A 13,724-nucleotide genomic window follows, 5' to 3' on the forward strand; every position below is an offset into this window, starting at 1 on the left:
TAGCGTAACGGTCTGGGCACCGGACTGGTGATCCAGTCGCGGTGTGCCGCGGGTTCGACTCCCGGACCCGACACGGCCTTTACCGCATGTCATCCCCCCATCTCTCTCCCGTTTCCTGTCAGCCTACTTTCTATCCCTTAAAAAATCAATAAAGGCGTAAGCCGCAAAAAAATATCTTAAAAAAAAAAAAGAAAGGCTACAGTAGGAAATTGCTATACAGTTATTATTATACAGCTATATAATCTAGCTGTATAATAATCAGGTCTGGAGTTACAGTGCTTGCTCAGGATTTTGCCAGTGGTGCTGCCAACAGCGAACAGCTCTCCATGTAACCCTGAATAAGATGCAGCAATGGTATCACCCAGTAGCGATCCAGTCCCATTAATAATGAATATATTCTAACAGCAGCATTTAGTTTTGAATGTTTAACCATGGAGTCTGCCGTGAGCTGAGGCATTTGTAACAATTTTTTTAAATGAATGAAAAAAGGAATGAATTAATGATTAAGGTGCTGAAATATTATGTAATTATTTTTAGTGTGTTCTCATCTCCCATATCACCACATTACATTTACCTATCAAGGCTTGCATATGGGGGCGGGCGGCAGTGGCTCAAGAGGTAGAGCGGCCGCTTGGGAAACATAAGGTTCCCCGTTCGAACCTGGGCTCCCCCAGAGTTGGTGTCGAAGTGTCCCATATGAGCAAGACACTGAACCCCAATGCTCCCAAATGATGCATGCATGGTTTCCTCCACTGTCGGTGTGTGAATGTGTGGGTGAATGTGAAGTATACATTGAAAAGCGCTATATAAATGCAGTCCATTTATATAGTGTGTATTTAGCCTGCTTTCAATTCGTATTCCAATGTACTTAATCAACCATGGTAGTATTGGTCCAATGGGTCTGAATAGGGTAGAAGTAAAACTGTCCTCATTATGAAATTAGCAATATTAGCCATGATGAAATAAATAAATAATAATGTTTCGTCAAACAATGAAATGGCTTGATGATGCAAGTTACCGGTACATAAAGTAAATTATCAAGCATGTACGCATTTAAACTGAAAAGCAGCAGAGTTATTGGTTTTTTCTGATCTACTCGCTTTTACTCGTTTTTTGTCAAGCATAAGAAAGAGCAGTTAAGCATGAAGTGACATTTGGAGAAGTGGATTTGCGCAGTGTGGGCACAGTGCTGTGGGCATGTTTCAGTCCACAGCGCTGTCTGTGGGGCAGCAGCCCTGTGAAGAATCCTGCATGTGCTTCATTCCAAAAAGAACATTCTTTCCCAACCATTTAGGCATATTCTGAGAGAGTTAGAACTAGTATTTTCCATCTTGGCAGAAATCAGGTGGTGTTATTACACAGATTTATTGAGGGCATCAAGGAGGAGATGCTCTTCTGGAGTGCTACAGCGCCTGAGCGAAGAAACAATCCCCATGAAAGACAGAAAGGCCAGGGCAATAAGCAACGGTCGAGAGAATCTCCTCTCCCATGAGCAGCCGTGTGTGTGTATGTGTATGTGCACGTAGTGTGTGCGTGCGCATGTGCGTGCACTCATGTCCATGCGTGTTTGCCTGTGTGTGTGTGTGTGCGTGTGTATGTGTGGTGGGGGTGTCGTGATTAAAGCCTCCACCAGATGGACCACAGTGGTCACCCTGCGAGCATGGTTGTTCCCCGACAGGGATCAAACGTAAAACAGGCCGCCACCTCTACCGCCCCACCACTGCACTCCATGACCGAAGGACCCACCACACTGCAATATGCCCACTGCTTAATCTCACAAAGATCAGAGATCAAAGGGGCTCTGGGACTCTGATTGTATATTTTAAGCATACAAAATAAATGTTTTAGTCAACTAATTGACTATTACTCTTACTTAAATTCACTGGGTTCAATGTATCTGTATCTACAATCATGTAATTGTAATTATTGTAACAGTCACTTGTAACAGATAACATTGAAAAACAAAACAGAATCCCATGATCATTATATGTACAGAAGCAGATACAGGCCTAGGTGTTGAATGTCATCCCAAACTGTGGACCCCTCTGCTGTCCAAATGGACTCTAATCCACCACAGTCCTGTTGAGAATACATGCTCTGTGCCAATATTCCTACCAGGCCCAACAGCCAATGCATAGCTAAGCCTCTCTGGGCCTTTCATTTCTGGCTTCAGCCTGGGACCAACTACTCTCATTTCTCACCCATGAGTATGAATTAATCAGGCCTGACGTCGAAATTAAATAATAAAGTTTTTTTAATCATGAACATTTTCGGATTGATTTGAGGCACATTTTAACGATTAAAAAAATAGCAGACCTACAAGTTCACAGCGCGCCACTCTATGAGCTTGTAGATCTGCTATTTTTCAATAGCTAAAGTTTAACGTAATGCTTAAAACACCAAAAGGGGTTCCCGCCTTAATGGGTTAAGAGCAAAATGGCTGCCGTGTGAATTTGTCAATACTGTTTTTGGTTCCTTAAAATTATGTGCATCTTTATTATAATTATGTTTACTACAACTTTAACTAAAATATAAAGCTTCTGCCTAATGTTTTCCTTGAGATAAGATGGTTGAGACAACAAAACAAAAACGGGAAGAAATATACTATTGTATTTTTACTACTCAACTCTTTTTCTTTTTTTTGTAACCAGCAATTCAAGATACAAGAATCTTGAACTTTTCACCCATATGCTAAACTGTTCATCTTTACTTATATCATTGTGATTTAGTTTAGTAGCCTGAGCGAGCTCTCACTCCCTATTACAGTTAGAGACAGATAATCTGGCCTCAGCTTTCAGACAGCTCCTGTCACATCGTTGCTGTCTGCAGCACTATATCCACAGCAAACAGCTTCCAGTTGTTATGGAAAGGCCTGCATGCTGTGACACATGCAGAGCCGCCGTGTTCCAGGATCAACATGAAGGATTCATGTCTTCTGAGAGAAGGGACTAACATGGGGTTGAAATTACCGTGGATGCCTTTTGGCATAAAGAGAAGTAACACTGCTAGATTTCAGCAGAATACTTTATTTAATACATTTTAACAGCCGTTTCATGGATGTTTTTATATACCAAAATGCCTCAAATTACCCTGGATGTGTACAGCATATTTTACCACTGGCAGTACTAATGGGAATATCTCTGAATCTACCAATATTTGTTCTTCCAAGGTTTGCTCATTACAGTATTATTGAAAACATTCCCAAAGGTCTATTGAATGCAAACGATACAGCCTCTCTTCCTGGATACAGTAGCATGGTGTTAATGGCTGTCTGCATGGTGTCTGGGAGACAGTAAGGGTTCGTCCCTGGCCAGGAAGACATGAGAGTCACAGGCTCTGACACCCATTTGTTGATTGTTACCGACGGAGGCAGGGTGGACACCTGCCAGGGGAGAGGTGATCATCAATCTGAGTAGCGCAGCTCGATGAGGCTGCTGCCAGAACTTCAATACAGAAACTAAATGTATCCTTCAAGGACAAAATCAAACAGAGTCCCAAGTAAGCACTTGCATGCTGAGGAGAGTCTGGGCCGAGTCAGCCGATTAAATGTATTAGGTTCTTATGAGTAAGATGGTGCTATAAGAACAGCCCTGCCTGACAAGGGTTGTATTGTTCCTTTTTACCTCTGTCATGCTGTTCTTTTTTGTTTTTATACTCTATCGTAAAACAATACAGTGCACAACTATAATTAAATTCAGAATTTCAGACCATTTTATCTTCTTGATTGTTTCAATTTTGATTTAATTAGAGCGTTTGCAAGCAAGGTAACCAGTTTCACTACGAAACACAAGATGATGTTTGACGTCTTCTTTTCCATAATCAAGGAATTTTCTGGGCACTCTCTCAGGTGACACCTTGGCTGGTATCTTCACTTCTCCGCTTTTTAAATAGAAACCTTATTATGCAGAGTGAAACATGAGACAGGTGTTAAGATGTCGTGTCTGACAGTTAACAAGACTCAAACTGAGACCGACCACAATTATCACTCCATCTGTGCACTGCATATTCAAACGTGTTATACACTGCACAATATTGTTTGCCTGCTTGTTCTTGACTTGTCTGTTACTGTTATAATAACACACTGTAACATTGTGTAGGCAAAGTATAGCCTACCGTATCCTTGTTTAGATCAAACACAAAACAATATACAGTAAATCTTTTTTAGGGAGTGGCATGAATAGATCTTAGTGAGTTTGTGTGTGTGCATCTGTTATTGTGCAACAAGACTTTTTAATCGAAGGGAAAAGCAAGCAGAATGAGTAACACAGCAGCAACCGAAAAAGACAGAAGGTATTAACAGCAGAGATCTTTAAAATCAAGTCAGTCAGTAGCCTTTGAAGAAATCTGATCATTTGCATCAACAGAAAATAAATAAATAAATGAATCGACTCTGCAGCGTGCAGTTAATCCGCGACGGGCAGTGAGTGCAGGTTTGGTGTGGAGATGCAGGGAGGGGTGGAGGGTTAGAAGGAGTTCATGACAATTAGCCAGCTCTCTGCTCTGTATTAGCAGGCTCTAAGCACAGGCTGAAGCAGACTGCTGGGGCCTGGCCGTTTAAGCCTTGGCTCTATGGCCATCACAGTGTCAGACCAAAAGGCACTTCAGGAACTGAAATGTATGTGTGTGTGTGTGTGTGTGTGTGTGTGTGTGTGTGTGTGTGTGTGTGTGTGTGTGTGTGTGTGTGTGTGTGTGTGTGTGTGTGTGTGTGTGTGTGTGTGTGTGTGTGTGTGTGTGTGTGCGTGTATGTGCGTGCGTGCGTGCATTCATGTGTGTAAGACCATGCGGCCATACTCTGTCTGTCTGTGTGTGTGCGTGCATACGTGCGTGCGTGTGTGCGTGCGTGCGTGCGTGCGTGTGTGTGTGTGTGTGTGTGAGCCAGAGCCAATCAATGAGATGGGGTTTCACATTGCTGACTGTATGGCTGGCAGTCCTGGGTTTCAGCCACAAAAGCTTTTTAACTTTCAAAACTGAAGACCAGTAAAGAAATATACTATATCATTTATCCGCTGAAAAAATGCATCAGTCATCAACAGAAAAGCCAAAAGTATTCACGCCCATACAGTTTCATTTCCAAGCAATGTCATACAAAACGGCAATGCAATTTATCAAGTCAATCGAGAAGCAGAACTTTCTTATTACTAAGCTACTGTCAGATAACTCACGAATAGAAGCGCCCACCGGTGGTGCTGGGGTGGCGGTGGGAGCAAACAGCTCATAACGACAACCAGGAACGGAACAGAAGAAATGCAGGAAGATTAAATGTAATGGTCAGCTGATTGCCACGACAGCGTATGACATGTGGGCCTTGCATAGCACTGAATGGAATGAGCCCCTCGAGTGTATCTGCCAGAACTAACTATGCAAGCTACGTATCATAAAACTGTGTGTTTAACTCTGAGTGGGCCCGTTTGGTTAAACTTTGCTCATTGTCAGAGTTGAATCAACACTGATGATTTAACAGTTTACTATAATACCATATCATATATATATATATATACATTACAATACCAGTTTACTATAATACCTTAACACCCCCTTAGCGTTTTTTGTTCTTTACTGATTTTCTATTTTTTAAATAGATTTTTTTATATATAGAAAGTTAAATGTACTCACCCATAGACAAACATAATTGCACATTGTGACCTGCAGTACTGCACTGTGAACAGGTACATTTACTGTTTTAATTTAAAGAATGGAGTACCGTGATTTTTTTCCACATTAGTATTATTATATAAGGACTCTTAAGGAGGAAGATTTTTTTTCAAAAAAGTGTACAGTATTTGTTAAAATGTGGACACAGTTCATTAAGTATGCCTAGTTTGCCTGGTGGATGGTGATGGGTGGTGATCCACATGAACTGAAGCCGCACCCACAGCTGTTGTTGTATGATAAACGTGGGGGCGGATATTGTGATGTCACCATATCACTGTTTTTTTCATTGGCACGTTTGACTGTCAAGGTTTCAGTCTCCAGGAAGAAACCCTAAGTACAAAGGGAAGACATCATTGCACATAACAACCACACCAAGGGGTCTAATGTAGTACTGTCACCTCATAAACACAAAATAAGGGACAAAAAGCACGGCACTCCATCTTTAAATATGAAAGAGCATACGAATCGACCTACAAGCATCCAGATTTAGCTGTGTAGTCTACACAGTATAGAGAACACCCTGTCATCTCTAACCAGGCTGTACAGCATCTAGTCAAACAACTCCTTCCATCTTTCCATACATTTAATTAAATGTCTCTTAATTAGTACATGACTACACAACAGTTCACACACACACACACACACACACACACACACACACACACACACACACACACACACACACACACACACACACACACAATTCATTGCCTCCATAGTTGGAGTGTTGTTTTCTATTTTAACATGAACCATAGTCCTATGAAACAATTTAGCTAAATCACTCACTGGAGTGTAGAGTTGGACATTTCACAAGTAACACATTGCATATAGCATTACATACATACGTGAAGAACAGACATAATAGTATTAGAGGTAATTGTCAAGTAATGCATTACTTTAAAAAAAGAACTCTGTTATCATTTGTAATGCTTCTCACAAATTCATGCACACTAATGACAATGCAGTTTGTTTACCATTTGCAATTTTGACTTTTATTAATGTTCCCTCTACACCGATGCTGCAGCTTCTGAGTGGTTTGTGTATCATCATGACATTGCATTTTAGGCTGCAAAACATAAGGCTACCTATAACATTATTATGGCTTCTCTATTCAATTTAGCCTACCCTTCAGTTTAATATTAAACAGGGCCTTGTTCTATGCTTCAATTGAGAATGTTCTGTGAAGGAATGCAAACGTAATATAGAATATTACTTGTCACAAACAGTTATTTTGTAACGTAATTATTATTTTTCATTACAGAAGTAATATCTGTAATGTATTACATTGTGAAAGTAACTCCTCCAACACTGCAAATACAAAGTTATTTGGATTATTTTATAGAGATAGAAAGCAACCTCCCTTCCCTGTCCTCCAGGAGACTGGAAAAATGATCCCCCAACGTTTGATGATTCATTCATCCTCATTGTCCTCATTCCCCATTATTTAAAGCGTGGTTTGGAACTTTGGAGGGGATACAGGAGGCAGTGAGGTGGAGAATGGTTTCTCTGGGCTTCAACCCAGAGGTTTTGTGAAACTCAAAGGTCAGTGCAGAATAAAAGAGTAATGGAGAAGTGAGTGTGTGTAGAAGATGGTACTATCCAGCTTCAACACACCGAGGGCCAGTGTAAGGGAAATCAGCAAAGACGCACTACTATTTTGAAGCCATTCTCTTTGTGTTTTCTGCATGTTTTTATTCTGCACTTAATTCCACGGCCCATTATATACAAATTAATACAATATAATTCAGATATTCAGACAAAGCCCCAGCTTAATTCACATCCAGACTGCAAGGACAAGCAAATTCTATTCTGTCCCAAACAATAGCAAACCCTGTTTGAACATCATCTCCTGTGTGTGTTTGTGAGTGTATGTGCATGCATTTCCCTTGTGTCGTGTGTGTGTGTGTGTGACTGTGTGTGTGTGTGTGTGTGTGTGTTTGTGTGTGTATGTATGTGTGTGTGCATGTGTGCGTGCGTGTGTGCGTGAGCATGTGTGTGTGTGCGCGCGTGTGTGTGTGTGTGTGTGTGTGTGTGTGTGTGTGTGTGTGTGTGTGTGTGTGTGTGTGTGTGTGTGTGTGTGTGTGTATGGTGAGTGCATGTGTCCATGCGTGTCCACGCTCGTGAATCCTGCTCAGGCCTGCCTAATTGAGTGCAGAGCGAAGATTCATTAATATGTCAGGCACACACACAGCCTTACACCGGCATGCTGTCACTATGCTAGCTAGCTGTACTCTTCCAACAGACAGGTGGAGAGGGCAGAGGTGAAGTGGAGAGGTTGTATGCTATAAGCATGATTTATACTTTGCCGTATGGCAGTTTCACACACCAAAAATAGCTCACAATGAGCTTGTAGATCGGCTATTTTCGGCACGCAAATGGGCTAATATTGGGTTTTTTCATTTATAAAGAGATAATAGCAAAGGAAGAGTGAAATGTAGGCTATTTATTTTTAAATAAAACAAATGTAAAGAACTGTGATGAAAATAACATGGAATAAACAAAAACAATAGCAGTAAATAAGCAAATCTGTAAAATTAAATGTTAGTGATTTAAACTATCACTATTATATGATAGGAACATCCCTCATTGGGGATTATAATCGCAGAATAGCAGTCACCTTAAATTTGTTCTTATCCTGTGTTATATTTGTGTGTGCAGTGTGTGTGTGTGATCATCTGAGATGAAAGAGAGAGAACAGAGTGAGCATTAGGTTTGGTGTGTGTGTGTAAATTAGGTTTAGTGTGTGTGGTAAATGGTAAATAGTGCATTTATATCCAAGGCGCTGTACAGAGATTGTGCATTACATTCACCCATTTACACACCAATACCGGCACCAACCTGCACATCAGCCCGGGTTCTGGGAACCTTGCGGTTGCCATCCGGTCACTCTACCCCTGAGCCACTGCTGTGTGTGTGTGTGTGTGTGTGTGTGTGTGTGTGTGTGTGTGTGTGTGTGCGTGCGTGTGCGTGTGTGTGTGTGTGTGTGTGTGCGTGTGTGTGCGTGCGTGTGTGTGCGTGCGTGTGTGTGCGTGTGCGCGGGCGCGCGTGTGTGTGTGTGTGTGCATTGCCTATTATGTATATGTGCATGTGTTAGTGAGAAGGGTTTTGGCATTGGACTGCTGGCTGCCAGGTAACAGGAGTTACAGGATGCAATGGCTCCCTCTTCTTGTCTGTTATGATAGAGTAACAGACCACCTGGAGAAAATGAGCTTCCCTTTTTCAGGTTGTAAATATAGGGCTATAGGCTATGTGTTTTTGTCAAGGATGAGGGAGGACAACTTATGCTTATGGGTATGATACCGGTATGTGGTTGAAGGGTCAGACTGCGGGAGGCTATAGTAGGCTATACCATCAAATTGCAGAAAGAAAGAAAGAAAGAAAAAAAGAAAGAAAGAAAGAAAGAAAGAAAGAAAGAAAGAAAGAAAGAAAACGTAACCATTTCTGCAACGTTGTAGATAAATCAATGTGTGAATGATTAATTTATCTGCATGATAATCAGCTGTGGTGATGTCAGACTCGTCTCAGACAGAATGATTCTCACACTTGCATGCTGTGCAGATTTAAATGTATGCATGTCTCCGTCCGAGTCCGACAGCGACATAGTGATATGTGTGTCTGTATACTATACTTTCTTAGAGTTATATAACCTTATAACTGTGAGGTTCCTGCTGGTGCACCTTTAATAACACATTCTCCTGAATCCCCTCCGTTCTTTCCGCCGTGGACCGACCACATCAACACGCCTTGCCTCCCTCCGCCACTCTCTCCTCCGTGGGCGCACCGCCCCATCCCCGCCTCCCGCAGCCAATAAGAGCTCGGCTATTCCATAAGTCTTCTCACGGAAGCGGGGTGCACCGTGCTCGCTCTCTGTCCTTTTCGTTGCTTGTGATTTTTATCCCATTTCGGTAGTTAGTTTTGTTATTTTTTTTCTGAGCGCCCGTGTCTGTATGCGCGTTCCACCAAGATAGATAGATATAGATTATATTATAGATCTGTTCCTTCTTCTTCTCCCACGGCTCCGCTGTCCTTGCGAGACTCACCACCGGTTCATTCATTCCACTATTATCTCCAACACCACGCGACTATAGGCTACCTGTCCATCGGAACCACGCATCTCTCTGCCAGACACACGTTCCACCACCCTTCCTATCACCACCAGCTCGAAACGAGAATGGTCATGGTGAGTCTGAACTCATAGGGAATATTTATTTTTGCTCTGTGTTGTTTTCATTTTTATATTAATGTATACCTACCGATTCCGAATGCTATAGTCTCGTCTATCTATCGCCACACCGCATGCAGCAGACAGGTAGCTCGTTGAGCATCCTTCTGCCTGAGTCAGACTCAGTAGGGTTTCTTTATAGCCTAGAAGAAGGGCAATAGCCTGCACTTGTACTTATGTCTTCTTATTTCAATCGATTTGTAAAAATAAAGAAAATGCACAGCTGTGTAGTTAGTATACAGAGCAGGCTGGCTACACCTGCCTCCGCAGCTGTGTGACTTACTTGTATAGCACCATGAGCTCCTGAGTGGACAGTATAGTTGAGCCGTTGTCAGCTGAGGAAAACATTGAACTCTTGTCCTCAGAAGTTCAGATACAACAGTAGGCCTAATGTAGTGTACTTTTTTACTTTGATAAATGTAAATGATTTATATGGATATTTGAAAGAGGCATAATAATTATAATAATAAGGGTAATAATAATAATAATAATAATATAGTGTGTGTGTGTGTGTGTGTGTGTGTGTGTGTGTGTGTGTGTGTGTGTGTGTGTGTGTGTGTGTGTGTGTGTGTGCGTGCGTGCGTGCGTGCGTGCGTGCGTGCGTGCGTGTGTGCGCGCGTCGGTACGTGTGCACGTGGCGGGCATGCGTGAGTGAGTGTGAGTATAATGAGTGAGTGAGTGAGTTAGTGACAGACAGACAGACAGACAGACAGACAGACAGACAGACAGACAGACAGACAGACAGACAGACAGACAGACAGACAGACAGACAGACAGACAGAGAAAGAGCAGGATGAGAGAGGGCAAGAGAAAGAAAAAGCTAAAAAGTGAGGGGAGGGGGTAATCTGTATACACAGTGTTGTAAATGTACAGGGGATTTTAACATGCACCCAGTAATAGCTAATTTATATACATAGTGCTGCGCAGGCATCCTATTACCATAGTGCCTGAGGCTGCAATCATTCTCCTAGTGCTCTGCTCTGCACTGCTCTGCACTGCTCTGCCCAGCACACTCAAGCAGAGACCTCAGCAGCGATTGATTGCTTTGCTGGGATTCAGAAAGCCTTTTCTCTGCCAAGCCGGGCTGGGGCTGGCGTGTGCCGATGAGGGCTAACAGCCAGCCAGATATTGAAGGTGTTAACACTGAGGGAGGGGCAGGAGAGTCTGTGGGCCAACAGGCAGGCTGTTTAGCCAATCATGCACTCTGACAAAAAGTGGTGGGTGGGGTGGGGGGCGGTCTCTGACCTTCCAGCTGAGGAGGCGACTGGGCGTGTGGCTGTGGGGAGGAGAGAGGGAGGGCTAGAGAAGGGCGGGAGCGTCACTGCAGCCCAACACACTCCCCACTCTAAGCGCACCATTCTCCTCTCAGCGTCTACCGTCTATGGAAGAAGGCGATGCCTGCTCTCTACACCACTAGCACCTTGCTGTCTACTCGCTGCTAAAACTCAGACACAAACACCGGGGAAGCCACAGAGACAAAGAGACCGAAAATAATAAACAGAAAGCTCTGGAGGAGAGCGAGAGAGAGAGAGAGATAGAGAATAGGGGATTGTTTCTTGTTTTAATTTTTTCACCCAGGCGTTGCTGTTGTTGTGTGTGTGTGTGTGTGTGTGTGTGTGTGTGTGTGTGTGTGTGTGTGTGTGTGTGTGTGTGTGTGTGTGTGTGTGTGTGTGTGTGTGTGTGTGTGTGTGTGTGTGTGTGTGTGTGTGTGTGTGGAGATAGAGAGAGAGAGAGAGAGAGAGACAACGGCTGGCGGCTCCCAAATGGAGTGGAATGGGTTTAAGATGGTAAGGATGAAGGCTGCAGGCAGCCTGTCACTATACAGCCAGCAGTATACACAGCATTAGATCAGTCATAGTAGTATTCATTCTCTATTCCTTTCTCTTATAGTCTACTATATTCTATTCTGGTACTTTGTTTAATAGTTGCACTCTGTGATGCCAGAGTTCCTGGGCATTATGTTGATATAGCTATATGCATGGGCACTGGGCAGAGTAGAGAGGGCTAGTGTGGCCATGGCTAGTGGGCAGAATCAGAGAGGGAGAGCAGGATGGAGCCAGAAACCATGCTAATGGGAGAGGTGTAGCTCTAGCGTTAGAGGTAAGGAGCCATAGGGGGAGGCAGAAAACGTGGAAGGGAATGAGGGAGGGTGGGAGGTAATCGGTGAACAGCTCCCATTTTATGGTAATGACGTGGGTGTAGGAATCACCTCCTTCTTGCCTTTGCACCAGTCTTGTATTATATATGTATATGTATATGTACACCTGTATATGTAGTGAGACAAAGGCAACAGAATGTGCTGTGAACAGGAGAGACATTGGACTTTTGGCTTCATTGATATTCATGTATGCAAAGTGCGGCATATTACTCATATTACTCATATGAGTAGATATTTGTCACGCTGTTTTGTGTACACACAGCGCCAGTGTGTGTTTGTGTACATGCTGGTGCCAGAGTAGGTGTGCTTGCTCTATGTGCATGCTCAAATGTTAATGCTGTGCCTGTGTCATCTCAAAACCTCAAGCTGAGCCTGTGTGTGTGTGTGTGTGTGTGTGTGTGTGTGTGTGTGTGTGTGTGTGTGTGTGTGTGTGTGTGTGTGTGTGTGTGTGTGTGTGTGTATGTGTGTGCGCACGTGCGTGCATGCGCGTGCGCATGCATGTGTGTGTATGTGTGTGAAATGAGAGAGATTATTGTAAGCTGGCACAGACTTCCTTCAACTTTGCGTTCATCCACACAGCCTTCCATCTAGTCATCTATGCCTCCATAACAGCTGCCAAGATACAAGGCTGCTGACAAAAAAAAAATCACAACCACAATATTTATTCTCTGCTGTCCAGCCATAAGACAGAGGCTCTTTCCCCAAACCTCTACTCATACATTTCACACACTACCTAGTATTGCTTGGGATTTACCCACCAGCATTAAATTTAAAACCACAGTTGTGCATTCTAGCACAACCCCATATGTGTTCAGAATTGTTCTCTTCCCATCATAAGTGACTCACTGTGCGTGAGTCACTTATATTAGCATCAACAATGGTGGTGGCATCATTCTCATTTGTCAGCAAGTAAATGTTTGATTGTTTGCGTGATGGCTTCTGTCCCTCACATGCAATCAAAATGCTAATTGAAAAGAAGGCAATTCCCTAGCTTGCCGACAGGGCTGGCGGCGGCACTGTAGCTATCACCCAGTCTCCCTGGACACTCAGTGCTTGCAGCCTAGTGTTGCGTAGATACAGGGGCTTGGCAGAGACTGCATCCAAATAGCCTGTGAGTTTGTATGTGTGCGTGAATGCATATATTTGAAGTGGGATAGGGAGACATAGATACAGATAGAGAATGATAAATAATAACACTGGAGATGGTGTGACAGAAGGGCAGAAAGAGAAGGATTACAAAAGGACTGTAAAGCAAAAGAAAGAGAGAGAGAGAGTATATTGAGTATTCTAATAGGGCCAATATTAGATGTGAGTGTGATCCACACCTCTGCGGCCTCCTATGGTGAGATGCTGGTGGGGGTCCTGGGCTCTGGGACTGGCCATCATATTTATAACACTACACACACATGTGTACACCCACACATAATAATATAAACTACACATGCAGTACACACTGTGCCATATAGTTACCCTTAGGCAGAATACCATGCTTTCCTGTCCACCTTCCACTGTCAAGCTCCAAGGTTACACATCAATGCTAACAGAGTGGGATGTGGAGAATTCATTAAGCTGAATGCACAGACTCTGCAGTTGTTGCTTCATTATGTAGTTTGTAAACTCAAAAGATGATATAAATTGTATAGCAACAGCAAGCGCTTCTTGCGGTGTAGTCAGTGTGGTATGTTATGTTAT

At 43.1% G+C, this 13,724-nt stretch overlaps 1 protein-coding gene across 7 annotated transcripts in view; it reads left to right on the forward strand.

The window, feature by feature from the left end:
• Positions 1–13,724, forward strand: part of elavl4 (ELAV like neuron-specific RNA binding protein 4) — a gene marked incomplete at both ends in the record, with an annotated part of 103,114 nt that overhangs the window by 7,125 nt on the left and 82,265 nt on the right. For 2 of the 7 annotated variants that reach the window (XM_083767626.1, XM_083767627.1), the window contains one exon: positions 11,638–11,661. The exons of 4 other annotated variants lie outside the window; for them this stretch is intronic. In XM_083767626.1, coding sequence (XP_083623752.1) covers positions 11,638–11,661 — 24 coding nt within the window. Of the gene's footprint in view, positions 1–11,613; positions 11,662–13,724 lie in introns of those variants that run through there. One more of the 7 variants, XM_083767628.1, reaches the window with a different exon arrangement.

Source organism: Protomyctophum parallelum, assembly GCF_964188405.1.
Source record: "Protomyctophum parallelum genome assembly, chromosome: 6".
Classification (NCBI taxonomy): domain Eukaryota; kingdom Metazoa; phylum Chordata; class Actinopteri; order Myctophiformes; family Myctophidae; genus Protomyctophum; species Protomyctophum parallelum.